The following is a 27,733-nucleotide window of genomic DNA, read 5'->3' as shown; positions in this document are numbered from 1 at the left end:
TGCTCAGTCGGGTCTGACTCTTTGTGACCCCATGGACTGTAACCTGCCAGGCTCCACTGTCCATGGAATTCTCCAGGCAAGAATACTGGAGTGGATTGCCATTTCTTTCTCCAGGGGATCTTTCCAGCTTCAGGGATTGAACCTGGGTCGCCTTCATTGCGGACAGATTCTTTACCATCTGAGCCACCAGGGAAGCCCATTGGGATGTCATTGACATATAATATTGTATTAATTTAAGGTATGAAACATAAAGGTTTAATATGTCTGTATATTTCAAAATTCATTTTGCATTTCTGTAGACAATCTATTGGTCCTTGTTTCCCCCACATCTTCACCTATATCATCTTTTATCCACTGGAAGGTGCCAGATTTTAAGCAGCCATTTTCAAACAAATAGCTTTTGCCTTGTGTGGGCTGATTGTGTTTCTCTAGGTCATTTGGGGCACTTTGCGGGCAACTTGGTGTTAGCAATTGCTCCCTGGCTTGAGATATTTCAGTTTTGCCTTCAACCTGAAGTTGGTTTTGTGCTTAGGCCAAGCTATCTTGGCAGAGCTAGGGTTGCTAATTCTGTCTTTCCAGCTGAACTGGCTCTCCTAGAGGACTGATAGGGCTCTGCTCTGTTAGTTCTGGTAAGCCAGAGTTAGCAGAAACCTAGGAAAGAGGGAGCTTATTAAATTTGATAGCAGAAATGTTGCAGAGTTATATGGTAAATTTGCAGTGTTCTGGAGTCTCAGAGTTTGATGGATATGTTATGGTGCTTTCTTTAGAAGGTGAGAAAATGGTAAGGTTTGTCGTTTGAAAGGAATTTGCAGAGTATTGGTGGTTATGCTAGTACCCAGGTGAACTCAGGGCTGCAGGGAGAAAATAATGCCAATAAATTATTAAAACACAGTGTGAAAGTGAAAGTCACTCAGTTGTGTCTGACTCTTTGGGACCCCAGGGACTGTATGGTCCATGGAATTCTTCAGGCCAGAATACTGGAGTGGGTAGCCTTTCCCTTCTCCAGAGGATCTTCCCAACCCAGGGATCGATCCAGGTCTCCCACATTGCGGGCAGATTCTTTACCAGCTGAGCTGCAAGGGAAGCCCAAGAATACTGGAGTGGGTAGCCTATCCCTTCTCCAGCGGATCTTCCTGACCCAGGAATCGAACTGGGGTCTCCTGCATTGCAGGTGGATTCTTTACCAACTGAGCTATGAGGGAAGTCCCGAAACACAGTGTAGAGGGAGCATGAGGGTTAAGAACTTAAATTCCCAAGCTGGAGCTGTGTGTCCTTTGGAAGTAACTGCTGAGCTTCAGTTTCCTCAGTTCTAAAAAGGGATGATGATAGTAGTATCTCATAGAGAGATAACGAGGGTTGAAAGTGTTCATGTAAAGCACCTAGAATAGTGCCTGGCTTAGAGTCAGCGCTATATGAGTATTCACTGTTATCATTTTCATGTCTTGTTGAATTCTTGTCATATGCCAAGTACTTTACATAGGCTGTTTTACTTGATCCTCAAACCAATTTGTGTGGTAGTTATCATCTCACCTTATAGATGAAGAAACTGAGGCTTGGTTAACAATGAATGGCTCAGGGCTTCCTTGGTGGCTCATTGGTATAGAATCCACTTGCCAGCGCAGGAGACGCAGGTTTGATCCCTGGTCTGGACAGACGTGCTGCAGTGCAGCTAAGCCTGTGTACCACAGCTATTGAGCTTGCACTCTAGAGTCTGGGATGCGCAACTACTGAGCCCTTGTGCCGCAGCTGCTGAAGCCTGTGCGCCCTGGAGCCCGTGCTCTGCAACATGAGAAGCCACCACAAAGAGAAGCCTGCACACTGCAGCTGGATAATAGCCCCCGCTTGCTGCAACTAGAGAAAAGCCTGCACAGCAGCAAAGATCCAGCACAGCCAAAAATAAATAAATTATTTTAAAAAAGAGAGAAACAATGACTGGCTCAAAGTTACACATCTAGTAAAGATGTGTAAATAAAGAGTTAGGATTCAAACCTAATGTGATCTGACACAGAAACACGTGTGCTGTTGATATTCTGGAGTAGTTATTAAGGTTGTGATGCTTAAATATAAAGATGGAGCTGGGAGAACATCAGGGAAGGTGATAGCAATTCTCAGAACTTTTTGCTTTCAGGACCTTGTTAACACTAAAATATTATTGAGGACCCTAAGAGCTTTTGTTTACGAGGGTTATATCTATAGATAATTACTGTATTAGAAATGAAAGCTGAGGCAGTTTTAAAATATTTATTAATTAATTCTAAAATAATAACAGCCCATTCCACATTAACATAATAAGTTTAATGAAAAATAACTATTTTTGAAAAAAATGTAATGAGACAAGTGACATTGTTTTACATTTTGGCAAATGTTTTAATTTTATAACTTAATACTAGACACCTGGTTTCTTATATCTGTTTCTGCATTTTCTATATTGCTATATTGTGTGTGTGTATGTGGACTCAGAAATCTCCACTGTGTACTCAGGAGACAACAAGAGCAAAAAGGCAAATAATGTTGTGGAATTATTATGACACAGTTTTGACCTTGCAGGCACCCTGAAAAACTGAGACTAGATTCTGTTAGTCTTTCCTGACTTTTGACCCAAGAAGTTAATAGTCCTACAGATTGTCCTTTGACCTAGTAAGGCTGATGTTCCATTTCTGTTCCTATGGCCTTTTTTCCTCTTTTACATTTCTACTTTCCATTGCTGGGCTTCAGGACCAACAATTGTGGTTTATTTTTTTACCCTTGAAGTGTAACTGGGCCCTATTAGACCTGAGCTGGTAGGAGTTGGAGCAAATATAAAATTCGATGTCATGTCACTGTTACTTGGATTTTTTGTGTGTATGTGGTAAAATACACATAGCATTAAAAAATCATAATCTTTTATTTTTTACTTTTGGCCATGTGGCATGCAGAATCTTAGTGCCCCTGCAGTGGAAGCACAGAGTCTTTACAGCTGGACCACCAGGGAAATCCCCAAAATCACAGTCTTAACCACTTTTAAGGGTAGAGTTCAGTGTCATTAGTACATTGACGTTGTGTAAACGTTACCATCATCCACTTCCAGAACTTTTTTGTCTTTCCAAACTGAAACCTTATATCCATTGAACAACTCCTCACTTCCCCCAGTCCCTGGCAGTCACCATCCTTTCTGTCTCCATGAATTTGACTAGTACAGGTACCTCATGTTAAGTGGTCATGCAGTATTTTTTGTTATTGGCTTATTCAGGATAATGGCAAGCTTCATATATGTTGTAACATGTATCAGAATTTCCTTCCTTTCCAAGGCTAAATAACATTCCATTGTATCACATTTAATTAATTTTTTCAGTCGTTGATGGGTGCTTGGGTTGCTTATATGAGTGTTTTTGTCCTTGTTTACTTTTTTCATATTTAAACTTTCATATTTAATATTTCTTATTTTGATAGGTACCGCCTGAAATTGAATCAAGATGAAATAAAACAAGAAGTAGAGGAGTATCTTCCTTCATTTTCTAAATGGGCTGGAGATTTCATGCATAAACATACTTCAACTGACTTCCCTCAGATGCAGCTTTCTCTGTAAGAAACCCATTTTTGTGTATATGGTGTCTATGTGTTTAGTCCAGGATTTTATTCAAGATGTTGAATTAAAGCTTTTTAGAGGTCAAGTTGAACTTACCAGGTGGCTCAGTGGTAAAGAATCTGCCTGCCAATGCAGGAGAAGCAAGAGATGTGGGTTTGATCCCTGGGTTGGGAAGATCCCCTGGAGTAGGAAATGGCAACCCACTCCAGTATTCTTGCCTGGAAAATTCCTTGGACAGAGGAGTCTGGTGGGCTGTAGCCCATGGGGTTGCAAAGAGTCATACACCACTGAGCGACTGAGCACACACACAGAGATCAAGTCCTGAAAACTAGCATTTTTGTTTGCTTGCTTTATAAATTACAGTCCTGAGTGTCTTTCTCGGACCAAAAAAAATAATCCAATGAATAGAAAATTCTATTTTTGTTTTAATAAAATTTATGATTTTTGGATGTAGGTATGGTTTTTTTTAAGATAAAACTTTCAGTCTGTAAATATTTGGGGGTGTTTCTTAATATAACATATATTTCTCTGTGTTACTATCATGTATGGACTGTCTCGTGTTGATTGCTGTGGATTTGTACTTTATGTTTAAATACTGTGTTTAGCCATTCAATACTGTTTGGCTTTTGGTTGGTTTCTTTTACTTCTTTTCCCGCTTAAAGTAGCATTGGTATAAATTTGTAGGTAATCCTTTTTTCCTCCCACTGTTTGCCCATTTGGCAAATATTTATTACATGCCTAATGGGTGCCAAGTAGTGATCTAGGCACTGGGATTGCAGTAGTGGAAAGAAAAAAAAGCTACTGACTTCATGGTGCTTCTGTATTGCTGAACAAGTGAACAGCAAGGTGCCAGATCATGATAAGTGTAATGTAGAATAATGGGGAGGGTAAGAAAAAGGAGTTGAAGGGACGTATTTCCGTAGAATGATCATGAAAGGCCTCTAATAAGGTAATGTTGAGCAGGAACCTGAAGAAAATGAAGGAAGGAGCTGTGCAGCTATTTCTATGAAGAGCACTCCAGGCAAAAGCCCTGTGGCTAACGCACCCCTGCCAGTGTGGCTGGAACAGAGTGAGGTGGAAGAGGACAAGCAGTCCTAGTCCTAGGGCCTCTGCAGCCTTGCAGGACATTGGCTGCCATTCTGATTCCAGGGCCAGATGTGGTTTGGCTACCATGGGAAGCCGTTGCAGGGTTTGCACAGAGGGTTTTGATATCATTTCTTTCTTTCTTTTTTTTTTTTTTAAATAGGCACTGTTTTATTTTTCTTTAAATAGTCATAACTTCCTTTTACATCAGTATTCTTCATCTTTTCTCAATATTCTGGATATTTTATATCGTGACATTTTGTGATCTGAACTCGTTTTAAGATTTTTGAGTCAGAAATCTTGGGGACAATGAGTTCTCTGGACCAACATGTTTTCTCAAGTTTTCTGTGGTTCAAAGGACAGACTGAGCCTGGCTGTGAATCCCAGTTTTGCCACAGTTTTGCTGTGTAACTTGAGGCAAGTTCCTTTACCTCGCTTTGCTAGTTTCTATATTGATCTGATTTACTTTTGAAAGGATCAGTCTGGTTGCTCTTTTAAGACTGTGTTGTAGGATAGGGCAGAGGTTGTGAGACCAATTTGGAGGTTCTTGAAGGAATCCAAAATAGAGATGGTGGTGGCTTAGACCAGAGTGAGACTTGTGGAAGTGATGAGTATCACTTGGAGTATAGTCAGATTTTCAAGGTAGAGGTGATAGATTTTGGTGCAAGGTGATGGATTGGGTGCAGGGTATCAGGGGAAGACAAGTCAATGGTGATTCTAGAGGAGAAAACATGACGAGAGTGGGGTCGAGAGGGAATGGTAGAAGAGAATTTGGAATCAGAGTGTAGACGACTGTATTGACAGGTTGTCGTATAAAAGGGTATGTAGAAATGGAACGTTAGCCAGAGGCTTATGTGGAGTTAAGAGAGTTTTGTTTTTGTTTTAAAGATGGGAGATACAGCACATTATATGCCAATGAGAGGAATTCCATAGAGGGCAACATTATTCTTAGAGCTGTGTCATTGAGTAGAAGAGAGGGAACAAGAGTACACAAGTTGAGGCGTGGACCTTATGGAGACAGTTATTTCTCCATAATATTCTGAGGTATATTAAAACCTCAGAACTGGACTGCTTTATCCAAGGTACTTGGAAAATGTACAACCTTTTACATAAGGCTAGAATTCTTTGAGAATTTTTTAACTCATTTTAGAAGGTTACCAGCAATGTTTCAATGTTCTGTGTCTGCTGGTAGGATTTTATTTATATATTTTTTTAATTATTATTTATAGTTGAGTGACTTTCAGTATATTCATAGAGTTGTGCAACCATCACCACAATCAATTTGTCAATAGGAACTTTGATATGTATTTAAAAAGTACTTAGTCATTGTGTTCATTTTGGCAGTACCATACAGGAAAATATGAATGATACAGAGAAGATTATCATGGCCCCTATATGAGGATGGGGCTTCCCTTGTGGCTCAGCTGGTAAACAATCCGCCTGCAACGCGGGAGACCTGGGTTTGATCCCTGGGTTGGGAAGATCCCCTGGAGAAGGGAAAGGCTACCAAATCCACTCTTCTGGCCTGAAAAATTCCACGGACTGTATAGTCCACGGGGTCACAAACAGTCGGACATGACTAAGCGACTTTCACTTTACTTTGTACAAGGATGACAGACAAATTCATAAAGCATTCCATATTTTTATGAAGAATGCATATCACTTTGTTGTATACCTGAGACTAACACATTTTAAATCAAGTATACGTCAATTTAAAAAAACACTTGCTGCTGCTGCTGCTAAGTCACTTCAGTCGTGTCCTACTCTGTGCGACCCCATAGACGGCAGTCCACCAGGCTCCCCCGTCCCTGGGATTCTCCAGGCAAGAACACTGGAGTGGGTTGCCATTTCCTTCTCCAATGCATGAAAGTGAAAAGTGAAAGGGAAGTCGCTCAGTCGTGTCCGACCCTAGCAACCCCATGGACTGCAGCCTACCAGGCTCCTCCATACCATGGGATTTTCCAGGCAAGAGTACTGGAGTGGGGTGCCATTGCCTTCTGCGACACTTAGTGGTTTTAAAAAAAAACTAAGCCTTATCTTGCTGTTAGAATTGGGTGTATTTATCACATTCTTTACTTTTGTGTGGTCGTAAATTTACTTACCTGAAAAAAAAAAAAACCAGCTAGAGTAAATTGGTTAATGTTTCTTGTTTTTCTTTTCTTAAAGCATTTATTTATTATTTAATATTTGTTGCTGCGGAGAGCATGTGCCACTCACGGGTTGTGGAGCGTGGGCTTCTTAAATTGCGATGGCTTCTCTTATGGCTGAGTACAACCACTGGAGCACAGGCTCAATAGTTGTGGCACATGGCTTAGTTGCTCCGGGGCATGTGGGATCTTGCTGGATCAGGGATCGAATCTGTGTCTCCTGCACTGCAAGGCAAATTGTTTACCACTGAACCACCAGGGATGCCCCTCTTGTAGTTCTTAAAAATGAATTTATAAACGCTTTGTTCTTTGTTTCTTTGGAGCAGATTGCTGTCTTGCACAGGGGGTGACTCTTGGTGCATCTGTCTTCACTGTGATAATCTGCTAAGTGTTTATTAAACAGTCATTCTCTTCCTGGTTCCTTGGCTTTGTTTTGTAGTTTTTCTGTCATTTTGGTCTCTTGATTTTTCTGTAATAATTACAAACTTAATTTTGTTTTCCATCGTTCCTCACTATTTCTTTCTAGTTGTTTTACCTTCCCTCCCTACCTTTCTTTCCTTCTGTATTAGAGTCATTCCTTTCTTTTTGAGCCATTTGAATTTGCTTGAGATTTAGAATTGTGGTGGATATCCATTTTTATGGTTATTTTAGGTATTAGCTTTTCTGTCACTGTTATTTTAGCATTTTGTTCACACGTTTTTTCTTTTGGCTAATCATTTTTGCAGTGTCAATAAGCTGCTGTTTTCCTCGTAGTCTTATGGACTTATCCATTCAGCAAACATGTATTACATGCTGTATCTGTGCCCCAGATCATTCTAGATGTTACAGGGAGGCTAAAGCCCTCCAAGAACTCAGTGTATTGGTGGTAGTTGAAAACATAGAAGTGGAGGGGGGTTTCTGAGAGAGAACAGCAATCTGCAGAAGGCAGCATAAGAGGCATAGAACCGTGGGAGGTAACCATGTATAAGGACATAGGGAGAGGACTTCCCTGGTGGTCCAGTGGCTAAGACTCTGAGCTCCTAATGCAGGGGGCCTGGGTTCGATCCCTCATCAGGGAACTAGATCCCATGTGCTACGACTAAGACCTGGGGAAGCCAGATAAAAATAATAATAATAGAAAAAAAGGACACAAGGAAAGATAGAATTCTTCAAAGGAGGCTGAGGGTGGACCCTTGAGGGATTTGGTAGCTTAGAAACAGTGTGTCATGGAAGTTTAGGAAAGTTTGGGATTCCAAATCATCTTTGATCTGAAAGGGATTTTGTGATTAAGCCTTAGATTTCCAGTAAGGAAAGTGAGGTGGTGTGACATGGTTTTCTGTGAAAACATGGTGGTAGAGCAAAGTCCAGAATAAGGAATTTCTTGATTCTCAGCTTGGTATTCTCATCTCTGTGTCTTGGTATGAGACTCTTCTTTGTTTCAGTTATTTCTGATAGGGTTTTATGTGTCTGTCTATGAAGCAGGCACTTCTCTATACTTTAATTTGCATCATTTCCCCAGCAGTTTATAGCTAGTCTTAAAAAAAAAAAGAAGAAGTCTTTAGGCGTTAGAGCAGAGAACGAGACCCTTAAAAGCTATTTAAAGAGATAACCTTTCTTCTTTATCTTCATGACATTATATTCTCTGCCAGGTGGTTCTCAAAGGAATTTTACAGCGTTATGTTGATGAAAAGGAGGGTAGTTAAATATAAAGTACTATCATTTGTTCTACAGATCTAAGTCTAAAACCATATTGCTTCTTTTTCTAGAGGAATGAATTTTAGTATAGCAACATTAAAAGTTGCATTATCTGTCTTCTGTTAAATATATGGGCTTCTCAGGAGGCTCAGTGGTTAAGAAACCACCTGCCAGTGCAGGAGATGTGGGTGCAATACCAGGGTGAGGAAGACCTCCTGGAGAAGAAAATGGCAACCCACTCCAATATTCTTGCCTGGGAAATCCCATGGACAGAGGAACCTGGTGGGTTATAGTCCATAGCTTGCATATGACATTTGATATTTGATAAAGTTTGCTTTATTTTAGAGGCATATATTTAAGTGTGTCTTGATCAGGTAACTTCTAGTGAGAAAAAAACAGATTAATATTTCAGGAATTTCTGAAAAGTTGTGGCTTCCCTGAATTCTTTGATTGTCCTCTTCTGAGATTGCAGAACTATACATATTTTCTTGGAGATTATATTTGAAGCATTCTGAAACAGTTTTTAAAAAATTATTGAAGATCGCACTCTTTTTCTTGGAATATTTTCTGATTTATTAAGAAATAGTTGCTTGGGACTTCCCTGGTGATTCAGTGGTTAAGAGGCTTTACTCCCACAGCAGGCAGCATGGGTTTGACCCCTGGCACGGGGAACTAAGATCCCACATGCAGCATGGCAAGACCAAAAAGCAAGTAAATAAAAAAACAACCTATGAAATTAGTAAAACAAGTCAACTAAATCATGTATTTTGAGAGTAGAATTCTTATACTTTTTAAATCTTGATTTTTATATGATATAAAATGTTTTATTACTAGAAACTTTATCCCTTTCATTTATCCATTTCATTTCCATTAGGTTTAGTATTCAGTTCAGTTCAATCGCTCAGTCGTGTCCGACTCTTTGTGACCCCATGGACAGCAGCACGCCAGGCCTCCCTATCCATCACCAATTCCCAGAGTTTATTCAAACTCATGTCCATTTTACTAAATCTAATTCCATTAGACTTAGTATTTTATACAGCTATGAGTATAAAATAGGATTAATAAAAGATTGCTCTTATCTGGCTTTATTTCTGCAGAATCATTTCCTGCTCTGAAAATGAATAAATGTTAGATAAAAGTACAGGAGGCTTTAAAAGTTATTTTCATCTCTTCTGATTCCTTTGACATTCATAAATTCATTTTTTTCCCTCCTTCCTGTGCTCTTGCCTTATTTAACAGTTAAGATATTAAAATCAGAACCTCTTTTGTAATACTAAAAAAAATTGGATATTAGTTTTAAATATTGATAGTGGCAGAGGTGTATTCATTTAATGATTAAGTAAAGGATATAATGAGTATAGGAGCACCCAAGCTTCTCCAAGGATTGTCATGGGGATAGTGGGGTAGGGATGATGTGTTGGATGATCAAGCCCCAGATGGCATAGATAATAGGAAAAGACAGCTCATCCTTATTCAGTTTAATAGAGTATTACATGAAGACATAGGTCCGTTGTTACCTAGGGTACAACCGCATGCAAGCCATTATATATTAATCTGTGTAATAATTGTATGTCAAAATATACAAATTGTCATAGTGGCTCCAGCAATCTAAGTAGTGAGCTTTTTGCAATAATATAGACCTGAGGAAATAAAGCCCTGAATTAGGAAGATTGTCATAGGAATGAACTGAATGGACAGATGATAAACATTAAGAATATTTAAATTATATGAGTTAGACACTACAGGATTCAAACTTGACTGCGCATCAGAATCACCTGGAGTTTGTTAAACAAATTGCTGGGTCTCACCTATACAATTTCTGAACAAGTTGGTCTGGAATGGGGCCTGAAAATTTGCATTTATGACCGATTCCCTGGGTGATGCCGATGCTACTCATTCAGGAAGCATGCTTTGGGAATCACTGCCATAAAGCTCTATAGACTCGTTCCCATCCTCACATTCCCTGTGTGCCGTAGAGAGTCAATGCTAGCATAAAAGAAATGAGCAAAGTGTTCTAATTAAATTAAATAAAATATTTTAATTAAATGTTTCTATTTAAATTTTTTTTTTTTTTTTTTTTTAGGCCAAGTGATGGTAGTAACAGTAATTCAACATGTAATATTGAAGTTACAAACTCACTGGATATTGAAGAAAGCATTTGGTCCCCTAGGTTTGGATTGAAGGGCAAAATCGATGTTACAGTTGGTGTGAAAATACATCGAGGATGTAAAACGAAATATAAGATAATGCCATTGGAACTTAAAACTGGCAAAGAATCAAATTCTATTGAACACCGTAGTCAGGTATAATAAGAAAATTGTCTGAATGTGTAATATGTTTAGATTTTTTAAATGTTTAAAAAGTAGTCTGCTTTATATATTTTGATTTAGTTCAGGTAATTTTTAATTTAACCCAGTGTTTCCTAAACGTAATTTACCGGAGTTATTATTTTCATGTAACATCTACATAGGATACTCTTTAGGAAACAGCAGTGTAAATTCATTCATTTTTGACTTTTAATCTGATTATACTGATTTTTATTTAAAATGAAATATAAAAAAAATAAAATCAAATAAAATGAAATATAGGACTAACTGAATCTTACCATTATGTTAAATGCAGGTTTTTTAAAAATCATCTTCTCTTTGGTAAATATAACAATCTTCTGTTGGCCTCCACAATTGCCTGAAATATTATATTAATTATAGTGAGTTAACAAATCAAAATAATTAACATAAAGTTATGTTTTTTTTTCTAATTATTTCTGATCCCTCTGCCAGCCTCCACAGTAGCAGTCTATGGTATATCCTAGACACTTTTAAATAAGCAGATAGAAGCTTCCCTGGTGATCCAGTGTTAAGACCCACACTTCCAATGCTGGGGCCTTGAGTTCAATACATGGTTGGGGAACTAAGAGCCTACTGAATTGTATAATCAGGGATTAAAGAGATTTTTCTCTTACTAAGTCTTTCTTGTCATTCTTAATTATATAACAAATACCAAAGGTAGAAAAATTAGATTTCCCTTATTAGAAGACTCAAATATTTCACTTTAGTAAAACAGATATAGCTGAAATTATGAACAAAGACTTGGTTAGATTAAAGCCCTCTTGAGAAAGGAAAATCATGTCACGATACAAGAAAAGCTGTTTTGGAATCAGAGATTTGAAGAAATGTGTTCTATATATAATAGAGGCTGAAAGTTTTCACTTGTTTAAGGACATGTTTGATTGAACTCACTTTTGAATGCTAACAGAAGAGAAATATAAAGGCATTTCAGTGTCTAAAGTGGTCTAGATTCAAAGACCTTTTTTCTAAGCCCACTGCTCTAAATTAAAGTGCCTTCAAGGCAAACAATATTATTGTGTTTAATTTTGTTCAGTTAGAACTTTTATCTTTGCAAGATGAGAAGTTGCAGGAAGAACTTCTAAGAATATAGTTGTATTTGTTTTATTTTTAAAATGAGAAAATTGATTTGAACAAGGCTCAAACAAATATACTGGTGTGTATATTGCATATTCAGGGTGTAAGAAGCAAGCAGATAGTCAGAGAATTATTGTAAAATCATTGATATATTATAGGTATTGTAGGTGAGGAAAGATAAATTTCTCATCTTATGGGGTTTGACTTTCTCCACTTTGGTAATATAGAAAAAGCTTATGTTATAGACTAACTTCATTTAAGGAGGATTTTTATTTTTTAGGTGGGATTATTTTCTAAAAATTCATTTCTAAGTTAGAAATTTGGCATTTGAAACATATTTTCTAAAGGAAAAATATTATATGGAGCTGTGATGTCTAAACCAGCTCACAAAAACCTATTTAACTTGTGATATAGTGGAATTAAACCTGTGATATAATTGAACTATAATAATGTTGTAAAATTTCATTCCAGCTTCCTTTTATCATTATATGAAGGGAATGCCATTCAGATATTTTTCCCTTTTAATAAATCCCAGAAGCAGAGTCCTCTTCTTTCTCCCTCAGTGCCTGTGTAGGGAAAAATTAACATGGAAGGACCATTAATTTGGATTGACTCTCTTGGTTCACAGCCCCAAGGCTCATAAACCTTGTCATTTATGAGTTCATTTTAATTTTTAAACGTTTTATTTGGTTACCTATGCTGTATCTTTGGATACCCATACCATATTCTTGGGCTTCCCTAGTGACTCAGATGGTAAAGAACTCAACTACTGGAAACCCGGGTTCAATCCATGGGTTGGGAGGATCCCCTGGAAGAGGGCATGGCAAGCCACTCCAGTATTTTTGCCTGGAGAATCCCCTGAACAGAGGAGCCTGGTGGGCTTTAGTCCATGTGGTCACAAAGTGCATGGTGGGCTATAGTCCATGGGGACACAACTGAGCACCTAAGCACAGTACGTGCTGTATCAGGCAACACAAGTAGAGTGCTTGTAAGGCCTCCCAAAGCATGTTACATAGGTTTAAATGTTACTGCTAAGGTGTTTTCATGAACTAAAGGAACTACATCTAACGTATCTTAGATGGTTTCTCTGAAGAGCGCCACATAAACCTAATGCACTTAATGCCACCTTCTGTTCTGGAAAAAGCAGTAAACTCTGTAGAGTTAGTCTTGTTTAGTTATCACAGTTACTATGACATAAATAATATGCATTTTATAGTGTTTAATTCATTTACTTATTTTAAACAGGGAAAATAGTGTCTAACGACTGTTAACTTCAATATGTAAAACATCTCTTGATTAATTTCCCTCTTAACGTTTATTGGAAACCTAAACATTTACTGTCTAAGAAAAATTCTAAATATTTATTTTTGTCTGTGTAAAGTGAGAAATATATATATATACTATGGTTGTTTTGTGCAAATTAAATAGTTGACATTGAATTTATTGTATTACCTGTACTGAATTCAGATCATGTTATTTTCAAAATGGAAATAATTTAATTGACCTTTTGATTTTGAAATTATAATATGTATTCAGAATTCCCTGGTGGTCCAGTGGGTGGGACTCTGTGGTTTCACTGCCCAGGGCCTGAGTTTGATCCCTGATGGGGTAACTAGGATCCTACGGCCATGAGGTAGGGCCAAAAAAAAAAAAAAAATTATAATATATATTGACTGTAAAACATATATGGAAATATTGAAAATTAAAGTTTTACTTGACAAAATGTACTTTGTTTTCACAGCTTGTTCTGTATACACTGCTAAGCCAAGAGAGGAGGCCTGACCCAGAGGCCGGCCTGCTCCTCTACCTAAAGACTGGCCAGATGTACCCTGTGCCTGCCAAACATCTTGATAAAAGAGGTTAAGCTGTTTTCTCTCAATTTTACTTCTCAGGGTTTTGTTTGTTCATTGTTTTTACCCTTTAACTTTTGCTGACACACATTTATACCCGCCAATCAATTGTTCACCGTGCTTGCTAGGCCTAAAACATTTTGTAATTTATAAGTTGTGGTACTTTTTAAAAAAAAAGAATTTTGACAGTATACTATATTATTGAAGACATTATTAACTTTTTTATTATATAAGTTTTTTTGTGTCATATTTTAGATTCCACATATAAGTGATATCATACAGTATTTGTCTTTCTTTCTGACTTACTTCACTTAGTATGGTAATCTCTGGGTCCATGTTGCTGCAAATGGCATTATTTAATTCTTTTTTATGGCTGAGTAGTATTTTGTTGTTTATATGTACCACATCTTTATCCATTCCTCTGTCGATGGACATTTAATTTGGGATTAGCAGGTGCAAACTGTTATGTATACAATGGACAAACAATAAGGTCCTATTGAATAGCACAGGGAACTATATTCGATATCCTGTGATAAACCATAATGGAAAAGAGTATGAAAAAATATATATATGTATAACTGAATCATTTTTCTGTACAGTGGAAATTAGCACAAAATTATGAATCAAGTATCCCTTAATAAAATAAAATTAAAAAAATCTTCCTATACAAAACTTTATTTTAAACTTCCTATCTTATATTTGAGACACTCTCAGTTCAGTTCAGTCACTCGGTCATGTCCAACTCTTTGCGACCCCGTGAACTGCAGCACACCAGGCCTCCCTGTCCATCACCAACTCCTCCTGGAGTCTACCCAAACCCATGTCCATTGAGTCGGTGATGCCATCCAACCATCTTATCCTCTGTCGTCCCTTTCTCCTCCTGCCCTCAATCTTTCCCAGCATCAGGGTCTTTTCAAATGAGTCAGCTCTTCGCATCAGGTGGCCAAAGATACCTAACGCACCAAAGGCACATAATGAGACATTCTAGATAGCTGTATTTTCCTTAGGTTGTTTAAAAACGTTAAAAACTTAAACAAATGAACCAAAATTGAAAGAAATATACCAAAATGTTAACAGTGGTTATTATTCTGGTGTAGTGGGATACATGAATGTAGGTGGTCAAAGACACCAAAGGCACCTAATGAGACACTGCTGCTGCTGCTGCTGGTGCTAAGTCACTCAGTCGTGTCCGACTCTTAGCGACCCCATGGACTGCAGCCCACCAGGCTCCTCCGTCCATGGGATTTTCCAGGCAAGAGTACTGGAGTGGGGTGCCATTGCCTTCTCCGAATGAGACACTCTAGATAGCTGTATTTGTTCTTAGGTTGTTTAAAAACTTTAAAAACTTATCAAATGAACCAAAATTGAAGGAAATATACCAAAATATTAACAGTGGCTATTATTCTGGTGTAGTGGGATACATGAATGTTGCTCCTTCCTTTTTATGTTTTTGAATCTGAAAGTTTTGCTTACATGTAATGGAAAAGATATATAATAAATTTTAATTAATTCTTAGAAAACACCCATCCGTTTTTCCCCCCACAGAATTATTAAGGCTAAGAAATCAGATGGCATTCTCCTTGTTAAACCGTATTAACAAATCTACTGGAGAGAAGACAGAACTTGCTCCTTTGCCCCAAATAATTGAGGAACAGCAAACCTGTAAATACTGTTCACAGATGGGCAACTGTGCTCTCTATAGCAGGTAAGTACTGTCTTCCGAAAGTACTAATTCCAGTTAAGTAAGCACTCAACTCAGAATGATTTAACATTTTTGGCTGGTCTGGCATTGATGACTTCATTTTGGTTATTTAAAATGAAGGGAATAGGAAAGAGAAAAAAGTATAGTTAGTTCATATTACATAACAAGCCTATTTCTTTGGAGAAAAATAGAATGCTTTTAAAACTTTTTCCAAAAGATATTTTAATCTTGCTGCATACAGTTTCTGAGAAAATGAAATAATTGTCAAACTTATAGGATATAGTTAAAGATATAGTATAGGCATTGTGAATGTAACTTTTTTTAAATGTTTTTCAAGAAATCTTCCATTTTTTAGTTGTTGTTTTAATTTCAAACCTTTTGTAGTTCAAAACTGGGAAATTGATTTTTTTAGACAGTATAATCCAGTAGATCTGTCTTGATATAATCCAGTAGATTGTCTTGTTTATACTTGTCTATTTTTCTACATATGGCAAGTTTATTAGCTGTCTTATGAGCAGTTATATGTATTTATACCTTCATTGAGCTTCCCTGGTGGCTCAGATGGTAAAGAATCTGTCTGCAATGCAGGAGACCCAGGTTTGAACCCTGGATCAGGAAGATCCCCTGGAGAAGGGAATGGCTACCCACTCCAGTGTTCTTACCTGGAGAATCCCAGAGACAGAGGAACCTGGTGGGCTGCAAGCCCATGAGGTCACAAACAGTTGGACACAACTAAGTGACTAACACATGTACATACTATCATAGGCCAGTGAGAGTCTTGGAGGATGCAAGAAAGCGGTTAGATGCAAATTCAGACTAGGAAACAAGATCAAATCAGAACCAAACTTCTAATTCAGCCTGAAAATTCATATAAAGGATTTTTAAAAGTACAGTTGACCACCCCACTCCAGTACTCTTGCCTGGAAAACCCCATGGACAGGGGAGCCTGGTAGGCTGCAGTCCATGGGGTCGCTAAGAGTCGGACACGACTGAGTGACTTCACTTTCACTTTTCACTTTCATGCATTGGAGAAGGAAATGGCAACCGGAGAGTCCCAGGGACGGGGGAGCCTGGTGGGCTGCTGTCTATGGGGTCGCGCAGGGTCGGACACGACTCAAGTGACTTAGTAGTAGCAGTGACCCTTAAACAATGCTGGAGTTGGGGGCACCAATCCTCTCTGCAGTAGAAAATTTGAGTATATCTCATAGTTGGCTCTCCACCTACAACTGCGTGGTGAGCCCAGATTGAATACAAGGTTTGTCCACATTCTTGTATTCAGCCAATCTTGGATCGTGTAGTGCTATTTACTATTGAAAAAAATCCACGTGTAAGTAGATCCATAGAGTTCAATTCATGTTGTTCAAGAGCCAACTGTATTGGATCAAAAGATCTCTTAATGGCAAAAACCATGAACTTGGGAAATTTGGGACTATAATACAGGCACATTTTCTTGACACCTTGTTTTACTCTCCATGTTTTCTATGCTATCCTATAGCATATTTACCCCTGAAATGACTTTTTTAAAAAAGTGGGTGCTGTGGTTGTAAAGTATGATGATTGTCACATATGTGTACTTATTTTAGAAATATCTCATTTCATAGCCAGTGAAATGTTTTATATGCATCTCTGACTTGGAGCTTTATCTTTAGGGCGGTTGAACAACAGATGGAAGACAGTTCAGTCCCGACCAGCATGTGGCCCAAAATAAAAGAAGAAACCCAGCATCTCAAGCCTATACACTTAGAGTATTTTAGCCTTTGGTATCTAATGTTAACCCTGGAGTCTCAATCAAAGGATAATAAAAGAAATTACCAACATATATGGTTAATGCCTGCTTCAGAAATGTAAGTGGTCCATTTAATACAGTAAAACTTAAGTAATTTGGATTAGCCAGTGGGATGAGATTTGTGATTCATGACAAATACAGGTTAAGGACCATGTTAAAGGCATGAAGTTTCATATATTCATGCCAACTCCAGATGGCTGTCAATGAATTTTTTTCTAAGGAGAAAACCATTGTTATTTTTAGTAGATTAAATATACCTCAAGAAATCTTATTTTAAAAATTATTAGTAAAGTTACATCCTTTTTCATCAATGAAAAGAGTGAAAAACTTGAGTATATCATAAGGTGAATTTTAGCATATTGGCACAGTATAAATTAATGAAGTTTTACTGAATATTTTAAATACTACAGTATTTTAAAAGTTTTTTAGTAAGTTTTCATAGAGATTCAAATTCTCTAAAGCATGTCAATATTGTATTTTGTGAGGTCTTTTTTTTTTTTACAAGTTACATATAAAGTTATCATTTTGTGCATTTTGCATAGTATTTTTCTTTAGTAATATTTAGTTGTTTTTGACCCATTCTTTTCTTTTCAGAGTGAATCTTGATAATAATGCGACTTGAGACCTAAGAACGTTATTTCTTTAATACTAGACTTTAACACAACGTGCCATCACAAGTGAAGAAAGTTTAAGTCATTTTCAATAGACTACATAATACATAAGTATAGTAGATATGTCAGGTGTGTGCGCCAGCAGGCTTCTGAAATGTAGTATTATAGCAGTGTCCGAGAGACTGTAAATGCTTAATGCTGACTTCTGAGACACAGTGGAATTGTTAGTGTGCTTGCCATTGTTTTAGTAAGAATAATTATAAATTCTCTTGTAAATACTTGGTGATGGACAGGGAGGCCTGGCATGCTGCGATTCATGGGGTTGCAAAGAGTCAGACACGATTGAGCGACTGAACTGAACTGATGTTACTGCTTCCTTCACTTCAGGTTCAGAGTTAGATTATTATGATTTGTCTTCTGTAGTGTTAACATGTGTCAGAACAGGAGGTGGGGGTGTCAGTCAAGAATCAAAGTGCTGATAAGCATGTTGTTCAGAAATCCCATCTGTGGGTACAGTGAGGGGGATTCTTCCCCCCTCAAAAAAAGGGGGGAGCTCTCTAGCACCTGCTTAGAGATCTGGTGATGAGAGGTTTTTGTTTTGTTTTTTGCCTTGCCACGCGTCTTGTGAGGTCTTAGTTCCCTAACTAAGGATCAAACCCATACTCACTGCAGCGGGAGTGTGAGTATTAACCACTGGACCACCAGGGGAGTCCCGAGAGATTATTATTTTTTAAATAAGTATTTATTTATTTATTTGGCAGCACATGAGACCTTCCGACTTCATTGTGGCATGAGGAATCTTTCGTTGTGGCATGTGGGGCCTAGTGCCCTGACCAGGGATCAAACCCAGGTCCCCTGCATTGGGAGCTTGAAGTCTTTGCCATTGCACCACCAGGGAAGTCCCCTGAGAGAGTATTTTAAAATTAATTTCTCTTTTTCTTTCTCTTTCATAGGGAGGAGAGTGGCAGCTGCATTGGGAGCCTGATTAGAATGGAACATGTAAAAACAGTTTGTGATGGACAGTATTTACATAATTTCCAGCGTAAAAATGGAGCCATACCTATCACAAATCTAATGGCAGGTGACAGAATTATTTTAAGTGGAGAAGAGAGAACATTGTTTGCCTTGTCTAGGGGATACGTGAAGGAGATTAACTCAACAACAGTAACCTGTTCATTAGACAGGTGATGAAATGTTCCCTTTTTGGGTGGGGAGGGTAAAGCTTTATTGATAAGTAAACATATATCATAGAGTTCATACATTTAAAGTCTACAATTCAGTGGTGCTTAGTATATTCACCGAGCTATGCAGTTAGCACCAAAATCCATTTTAGAGCATTTTCATTGCCCCTGGAAGACTCCCTGTACCCTGTAGTCACTCCCCCAACCCCAGGCAACCACCAGTTCCCTTTCTATATTTATAGATTTGCCTTTTCTGATTCATACACTTAAGTGGTCTTTTGTGACTGGCTTTTTTTACTTAACATACTGTTTCTGAGGTTCATCTTCATATAGTGCTTCATGCCTTTAAAAAAAAAATTTAGATAAAATTCACATATCATAAAATTAACCATTAACCATTTTAAACATACAGTTCAGTGTGTGAGTGCTAAGTCACTTCAGTCATGTTTGACTCTTTGCAACCCTCTAGGTGTAGCATGCCAGGCCCCTCTAACCATGATGATTCTCCAAGCAAGAATACTGGGGTGGGTTGCCATGCCCTCCTCCAGGGGATCTTCCTAACCCATTGATTGAACCTGAGTCTCTTATGTCTCCTACTTTGGCAGGCAGGTTTTTACCACTAGTGCCGCCTGGGAAGCCTATATAGTTCATTGGCATTTAGCAGTTATCCAACTGCTAAAGTTTTGTTTAGTACATTATGTTCCATAGTAGTAATGTGGACATGTGTGTGTGGGTGTGTGCTCAGTTGCTAAGTTGTGTCCGACTCTTTGTGACCCCAGGGACTGTAGCCTGCCAGGCTTCTCTGTCCATGGGATTTTCCATGTAAGAATTCTGAAGTAGGTTGCCATTTCCTTCTCCAGGGTAGCTTCTCAGCCCAGGGACTGAACTCACATCTCCTGCATCTCCTGCATTGGCAGGTGGATTCTTTACCACTGAGCCACCTGGGAAGCCCCATATGGATGTAATCTTATCTAAATAATTCTCACAACCACGTGTGTAGCAGGCGGGACAGATGTCCTGCTTTGGCTGTAACGCTTATTTCTCCTCCTCTGCCCTCTGGGCGCTCACCATTTTGTTCAAATTGCTTTTTTCCATTTATAATTGTGATATAAAGTATAAATTAAAACAAAGTAAATTAAAGAAAAATATTAAGTAAATAGAATAGTTGGTATGAAAATTTGTGATAGAAGCTAATATCCATGTTCATTAATATCCATATTCTCCTCTTCCTGATCTCCCAGCCTTCCTTGCATTTAAGTGCAGGCATGCGTCACATTTCTCAGTGGATGGAGATAAGTAATTGGGATCCAGAGAGTAACTGCAGTGGAAATGTCCAGGCTTGCTCTCCAGTAATCAGTAATCCTGGTTAAGCAGTAACCGGCCCTAGCCCGGGTTTCATGATATTGGAGTATAAGCCGTGATATTTCTGCTGTTTCTTAGGAGTCCCTTCAGTCAGTCCTGTGAGGTATTTATTTAGTACCTAACATGTGTTAGATACTTTGCAAACTCTTGAAGAATTTGTAGTCTTGTGAGTAACAAATAAATATATATTTCAGTCTAATATGACAAGTGTTTGAATTAATGGGAAACAGGAGAGGCATTTAACCCAGTTTTAGGAGGCTCGGGGAAGGCGAGTGAAAAGGGTCATTCTAGATCTTCATCCTGTGGGGGAATGTTAGCCCTGTGAAGCAGTCTGGGATGAGTATACCAGACACAGGGGACGGGGTGTGGAAAGGCCTGATGGTGTGAGGTGGGGGGTTCTGGAAAGTGCAGGTATTAATTACTTTCTGGAATGTAAAAGATAAAGGAGTTATTGAAGAGGTCAGGTCATAGAAGGGTTTATATACCATGTTAAGTGAACAAAAGAATGATAATCAGATTTGCATTTTTTCTGTGAATGCACTGTGGAGAATAGAGTTAATCAGTGGCAGCAACACTGAAAGCAGAGGAACCAGGCACCTGCTATAGTGGCCGAGGCTTGAGGTGATTGAGGGCAAGGTAGATCTGCAGGGTGGGAGAGGGAAGGATCAAGACAGTCATGTAGATGCAAGAGCCATTACCTGAGGTCAGGTCCACAGGAGGAGGATAAGGCTTCAGCAGGGATAAAGAGTTGTTCAGTTTTGCAAACTTTCACTGCCTGAGTTTTAACTCAGTGGAAAAATCTTGCTGCTTGCTGGACATTCAAAGCTGAAGCTTGGGTGGGAAATGGGGTAGGAGAGGAATGTTAGGTCAGGCCTGGTGATGTAGATTTGGGATTCAGATGGAGGCATGGGACCAGTGGGGAAATGACAAGAAAGAACGGTACAGAGGACCATGGAAGGGACCTCGGGAACATCACAGGTTAGCCTGATAGAGGAGTGGGAGAAGCCTTTGGGAAAGAGACAGGTACTCCAGGCCTGAGGAGGCAGGTGCCATATGTTTGGGATCCTGCTGGGGGTGGTGAGCCCAGGTTGAAGTTCAAGGAAGGCCAAGTGAGTTGGCAGCAGATGTTGCAGGTTTTGGATTATTAACTGCCTTTTTTATTATTATTATTTAATTAATTTATTTGGCTGCTCCAGGTCTTAGATGCAGCAAGCGAGAGTTTTACTTGTGGCATATGAAGTCCTAGTTGTGGCATGTAGGATCTAGTTCTCTGACCAGGGATTGAACCTGAGCCCCTACGGTGGGAGCTCAGAGTCCCAGCCACTGCCTTTTGCCTTCCCCTATTCTGTTTGCTCACCAGTCCAGGGCCTTAGCCTGCCTTTGGTTGGCAAGTATGTATTAGGGGCTGGTAGCCATTTTCATAGTTATTCTGACCCATTTACTTTTTACTTCTTTTTATTTTTGGTTGCACTGGGGTCTTCATTGCTGTGCGTGGACTTTCTCTGGTTGTGGAGAGTGGGGCTACTCCCTAGTTGCACTGTGTGGGCTTCTCACTGTGGTGGCTTCTCTTGTTTCGGGGCGTGGGTTCTAGGTGCAAAGGCTTCAGTAGTTGCGGCATTCGGGCTCAGTAGTTGGAGCTCCCAGGCTCTACAAGTGAACTCGAGAGCACAGTCTCAGTAGTTGTGGCGCATGGGCTTATTTGTTCTGCAATATGTGGAATCTTCCCAGACCAGGGATCAAACCCATGTCCCTTGCACTGGCAGGAAGATTCTTATCTTCTGTATCATCAGACAGCAACGCATTTCTTATACCGACCCACTGACTATGTTAAATGAAAAATATTCACATACATATGTTTTGCTGTTTCAGGAACTTGTCAGGACTCCCAGAATCAACTTTGTTCAGATTGGACCAGGAAGAAAAAAATTGTGATATAGATACCCCATTAGGAAATCTTTCTAAACTGATGGAAAATACTCATGCCAGGTTTGTAACAATAAATGAATCTGAATATCACTCCAGTTTCCTGAGGAATATTATAAAAAGCACTTTTTTTTGCTTTTCAGCCAAAAACTTCGAGATTTAATCATTGACTTTCGTGAACCACAGTTTATATCCTACCTCAGTTCTGTTCTTCCACATGATGCAAAGGACACAGTTGCCTGCATTCTGAAAGGTATGTTATAATCAACATGCCTGTGTCCGTTAATTTTTCTTGGTTCTATTTATAATTTAATCTATATTAGAATCTAGTATCTTAATAATTTATTAAACTTCTAATTATGGTTTTTAGACAGCATCTCTTTGGAAGTAGTTTACGTGTGACTTTTAATATCACCATGATATTTCCTTACTTTGAGAAGACTATTGAAGAACAGACTAGAACACAGGCTGCTTTTCTTATAGTTAAGTTGCTCATTGAAAATTCAACACTCTTATTCCTACTATTTTTAAATTTAAATGTAGGTTTGAATAAGCCTCAGAGGCAAGCCATGAAAAAGGTACTTCTTTCAAAAGACTACACCCTCATCGTGGGCATGCCGGGAACAGGAAAAACAACTACGATATGTACTCTCGTAAGAAATACTACTCTTTTGCTTAGAAACTGGGTATTTAAATCCATTTCTCTTCAGTTCAGAGAACGTGATACCGGATGTCAAAAGGGCTGAATTTCAAATCAAAATGTCTTTGTTTCAAACTAAGAATGACATGAGAAATAGAAAAACTAAACTATTACCAGTAGTTTTAATCATCATGTATATACCTTGCATTTAAGATTGTCTAAAATCTCTGTGTTTTTCTTCACTTTAAAAAATGACAAGTTGTACGAGGAGGTTGAAATAGATTCTTTTTTTTAAAAAAAATTATTTATATATTTGGCTGCACCAGAGGTTAGTTGCAGGCTTCGGGATCATTAGTTGTGGCACGTGGGATCTGGTTCTCTGATCAGGGATTGAACTCGGGCCCCCTGCATTGGGAGCACAGAATCCTAGCCACTGGACTGCTAGGGAAGTCCCTGATACAGATTCTTATTGAATTTTTTTTTTTCATGTCAGTAAATTTCTGAGCAGTCTTAGAATAATGATGATGATCGCACCACATATTTACTGATTGATACTTTGTGCCAGGCACTAAAGTTTATATGTACTCAATTTTGTCATGATATAATTAATATATTGGTAACATATCATTGATAACATGATGATAATGCCATGTTACTTTCATAAGACATTTTGGCTTTATAATTTTTTAAAAAGTTACTTTGGGGAATTCCTTGGCAGTCCATTGGTTAGGACTCTATGCTTTCACTGCCAAGGTCCCAGGTTTGATCCCTGGTGGGGAACTAAGATCCCTCGAGCTGTGCAGTCAGGAAAAAAAAAAAAAATCAAAGGAAATAAAAAGTTACTTGGCTTGGCTCTTAGATATGCTTCCTGTTAAGTTTTCTAATTCTTTTTGAAAAATATAAATGTTAAAAATTATCAGGAGCTAAAAGCAATGCTCTTTTCCATTCTTTTGTTTCTTAATAGGTAAGAATTCTCTATGCCTGTGGTTTTAGTGTTTTGTTGACCAGCTATACACACTCTGCTGTTGACAATATTCTTTTGAAGTTAGCAAAGTTTAAAATTGGATTTTTGCGCTTGGGCCAGATTCAGAAGGTACATCCAGATATCCAAAAATTTACAGAGGAGGAAATTTGCAGATCAAAGTCCATTAAATCTTTAGCTCTTCTAGAAGAACTCTACAATAGTCAAGTAAGTACAATTATTGTATAATCATACTGACAGTAATTTTTGCTGTCAGAATGAGGGGAGAAATGGCACTTTGAGAAATTCAGTTGCATTGACTGAATTTGCAGATTCATTTATATAAACCATAAGACCAGTTTACGAGTTTATAGTTTGCTCTTTGCTTCTGAACTGAAACAAGGTTTCTGGTCTATTTTTCAGGGCTCCCATCTTCTAGTTTAAAATATCCTAGTAAAGGAAAACTCTGTTTCTCTCTACTCACACTTCGGACACTAACTATGTAGAGTTAGTGCAGGCTCCACAGGTTAAGGGCTCAGTCCCATAAGACTGTCCCCTACTTCAGTTCTGAATTGCAAGTTCAGATCTCCTGTGCCCATTTTGGGAATTCCTATGTCTTCCTCCTTGAGTTCCATAATTTGCTTGAATGACTCACAGAATGCAAGAAAGTTACCTTATTAGCATGAACTCAGGCATGGTTAAAAGGGGCTTATGAATCTGCCCTTTGGAACTCTGAGGAGATCTAGGAGGCTGAAGCTTTTATCCTATAAATAAGAAATGAGGGACCTAGAAAGGCTTTTGTGCCCAGGAGGGCCCCATAAAGTCCTGCTTGGTTTCACATATCGTATGTGATCTTTTGGGATTGGAATTTTTCACTTAGAATGTTCCAAATGTCTGAAATCTGGGATATGTGAGGCAAAAAGAAAACCCAGGGAACAAACTACTATGCTGTTCCTCATGTCCCAGGCTCTCCAGCTGATTTACCTTTTCTCCACCTTTCAGAGGCTTTATAGTTTTATATATGATGTCCAGGGTTTTTAGTTGTACTTTGTGGGAGGGAAAATTACTCCATCTTCCCAGAAGTGAAGTCCTAGTTCACATTAAAAAAAAAAAAATCATTAACTTACTGCCTCTTGAAATGTTCAGATTTCCATTTCGATAGATCCCAACTTGAGCATTGTTATTGTGTCTGGAAAATTAACTTGATTTTTAAAAATTTATAGAAAAAAAATGTTTGTATGTTGTAAGTGTTTCTAAATTTAAAAACATTGGGGATTTCTGTTTGGGAGCACGAAGAGCTCTTTTTTGATCTTTTAATTTCAAACATGGGAAAAACAAGGTTTATTTCTTGGACATATTAGATACCTGATCTATTTTTTTTTCTTTGTGTTTAGCTTATAGTTGCAACAACATGTATGGGAATAAACCATCCCATATTTTCTCGTAAAACTTTTGATTTTTGTATAGTGGATGAAGCCTCTCAAATTAGCCAGCCTGTTTGCCTAGGGCCACTTTTTTTTTCACGGAGATTTGTGTTGGTGGGGGACCATCAGCAGCTTCCTCCCCTGGTGCTAAACCGTGAAGCAAGGTAAGCAGACATTAAGGTTTCAATTTTAAACTAGATACTTGTTTAAGGGACGCTTTCAGTAGACTGATAATCCTGAATTTGATTCGTTGACAGAGCTCTTGGCATGAGTGAAAGCTTATTCAAGAGGCTGGAGCAGAATAAGAATGCAGTCGTACAGTTAACTGTGCAATACAGAATGAACAGGTATTTGTAACAGTGTCAGCTATGAGTGATTTTCATATTTGTGTTCATCACCAAACTAAAATTATTTTTGTAATTCCTTTAGTAAAATTATGTCCTTAAGTAATAAACTGACATACGAAGGAAAGCTGGAGTGTGGATCAGATAAAGTGGCCAATGCAGTGATAAACCTACCTAACTTTAAAGATGTAAAGCTGGAACTGGAGTTTTATGCTGATTATTCAGAAAATCCTTGGCTGGTTGCAGCATTCGAGCCAAACAATCCTGTCTGTTTTCTTAATACACACAAGGTAAAACACATACACACAAACTAACATTTCCTTAGTTCTTCTCTGTTTGCCCTATCATTTAAATTCCTCAGTTCAATAGCGATTGCTTCATTACAGCTTATCAGTTAAAACTAGTCTGCTTCCTGTGCTTTCACACAAAAGAATCTTTTTTTCTACAGATTCAGTATCTTTGGGAGGAGGTTTATTCTGGTGATTGATAGATGTCAAATTGTTTTGAAGTAGGAAAGCTAGAAAGTGAACGCAAGTGTATAATTACATTTCCTAGAAAAGTAATTGGCATTGATACTGTCAAAAGTTTGGGTTTACAAATGGACAGAAGGTAAGATAAACTGATGTTCTTTTCAGGACCTTTTAAAAAAAAAATAGACTTTATGTTCCAGAGCAGTTTTAGGCCCACAGCAAAACTGAGCTAAAAGTACAGAGATTTCCCACGTGTCTCCTGCTCCTACATATGCACCTAAAGACCGCTTTACAAATTTATCATTAAAAAATCTGCACAAGGGCTTTAAATGACTTGGTTCTTATTTCTAGGAACTAAGAATAAAGTTTTGACTCTGTGTTCCTCCAGTTTGTTTTCTGTACTGCTTCTCATTATTGATTTGGAAATCTTTACATAAGTTTAACATAAGTTCAAAATATAAGCATTGGTTTGATCTATGTATATCATTCTTAATATAATTATATATTTTGTTATTAAGATGGGTGGAGTCAACAGTTATTAAAAATAGGGCCTTACCATTCATGTACCATGTTGGAATTTTCATTGTCTTGGACATTGCTCTAGTGTTTCAGAATGAAGTATCATTCTCATAAATGACTTTTATAAAAAAGCTTTTATATTTTTATGTAATTAAAATTTTTATTTTATTTTTTATTGAGGTATAGTTGATATGACTGCTTTTATAAACCACAACTCTAATCTGTTAGTTAGAAGTTATAATTATTAACCTCACCAGTGATTGTTCAGATTCTTTATTTTTGCTACTCACATTTCCTATCTCTTGGCATCAGGATTCCAAATAAGTTATATTAAAATTAATCAAGGTGATGTAGGGGTGACGTAGGAGCAAAATAATCCTTTAAAATTTTTACTAGGGGTGGTAGAACCTGGGGAACTTTATGGCTCTATTATTTGTATAAAAAGTAACAAGAAAATGGAAAGAACACAGATACTGGAGCCAGATCTAAGTTGAATTTTAGTGCCACGGTGTATTGTAAGGCTTGGGCAGGTTACTTATCTCTTCTGGCCTTTGATGCCTATAAAATGGGGGATAACACAGTAATGTATGTGAAGCTCGGTGTATGGTCGACTTTCGTAGAGATTTTAGTATGAACTTTATGTAGCATGTTTAAGATGGGTTTCCTTCTAAAAGTGACTAATATCATTCATTTTTGTCAATTCTTTTGCATTCAACTTTAAGAGGAAGATATTTTTCATCTGTGTCCATATCTGGTAGTGCTGTCTCTGTGGCCATTGTATGCTGACAGTACTCTTTACTTCAGAGATTGTTTCACAAGCAGGATGCATATTTTTCTGTTTAGGTTCCAGCACCAGAACAAGTTGAAAAGGGAGGTGTCAGTAATATAATGGAAGCCAAACTCGTTGTTTTCCTGACCTCAGTTTTTATTAAGGTAACTTAGAATTGAATTTTGAGGGCAAATTAATATTAAGGTGCAGAGTAATAGAATGTTAGAATTCATGGAACTTTAGATCTAGCATTAACTTCTGTTGATTAAGATAAGAGGACTGAAGCCTGAATGTTTTTAT

At 38.0% G+C, this 27,733-nt stretch overlaps 1 protein-coding gene across 2 annotated transcripts in view; it reads left to right on the top strand.

Annotated features, from left to right (window-relative positions):
- The window catches only part of DNA2 (DNA replication helicase/nuclease 2), a 38,770-nt gene that overhangs the window by 6,433 nt on the left and 4,604 nt on the right, over positions 1-27,733 (top strand). For both annotated transcript variants that reach the window (XM_055591211.1, XM_055591215.1), the window contains exons 5-18: positions 3,430-3,561; positions 10,553-10,772; positions 13,633-13,750; positions 15,287-15,446; positions 17,093-17,287; positions 18,794-19,024; positions 22,253-22,369; positions 22,450-22,559; positions 22,850-22,959; positions 23,911-24,135; positions 25,302-25,495; positions 25,589-25,678; positions 25,761-25,965; positions 27,508-27,597. In XM_055591211.1, coding sequence (XP_055447186.1) covers positions 3,430-3,561; positions 10,553-10,772; positions 13,633-13,750; positions 15,287-15,446; positions 17,093-17,287; positions 18,794-19,024; positions 22,253-22,369; positions 22,450-22,559; positions 22,850-22,959; positions 23,911-24,135; positions 25,302-25,495; positions 25,589-25,678; positions 25,761-25,965; positions 27,508-27,597 — 2,197 coding nt within the window. The remainder of the gene's footprint in view (positions 1-3,429; positions 3,562-10,552; positions 10,773-13,632; positions 13,751-15,286; positions 15,447-17,092; positions 17,288-18,793; positions 19,025-22,252; positions 22,370-22,449; positions 22,560-22,849; positions 22,960-23,910; positions 24,136-25,301; positions 25,496-25,588; positions 25,679-25,760; positions 25,966-27,507; positions 27,598-27,733) is intronic.

This window comes from Bubalus kerabau, chromosome 1, assembly GCF_029407905.1.
Source record: "Bubalus kerabau isolate K-KA32 ecotype Philippines breed swamp buffalo chromosome 1, PCC_UOA_SB_1v2, whole genome shotgun sequence".
NCBI classification, from domain to species: Eukaryota; Metazoa; Chordata; class Mammalia; order Artiodactyla; family Bovidae; genus Bubalus; species Bubalus kerabau.
The sequence above is the reverse complement of the archived record's forward strand: the minus strand, read 5'-3'. Positions and strand labels throughout refer to the sequence as shown.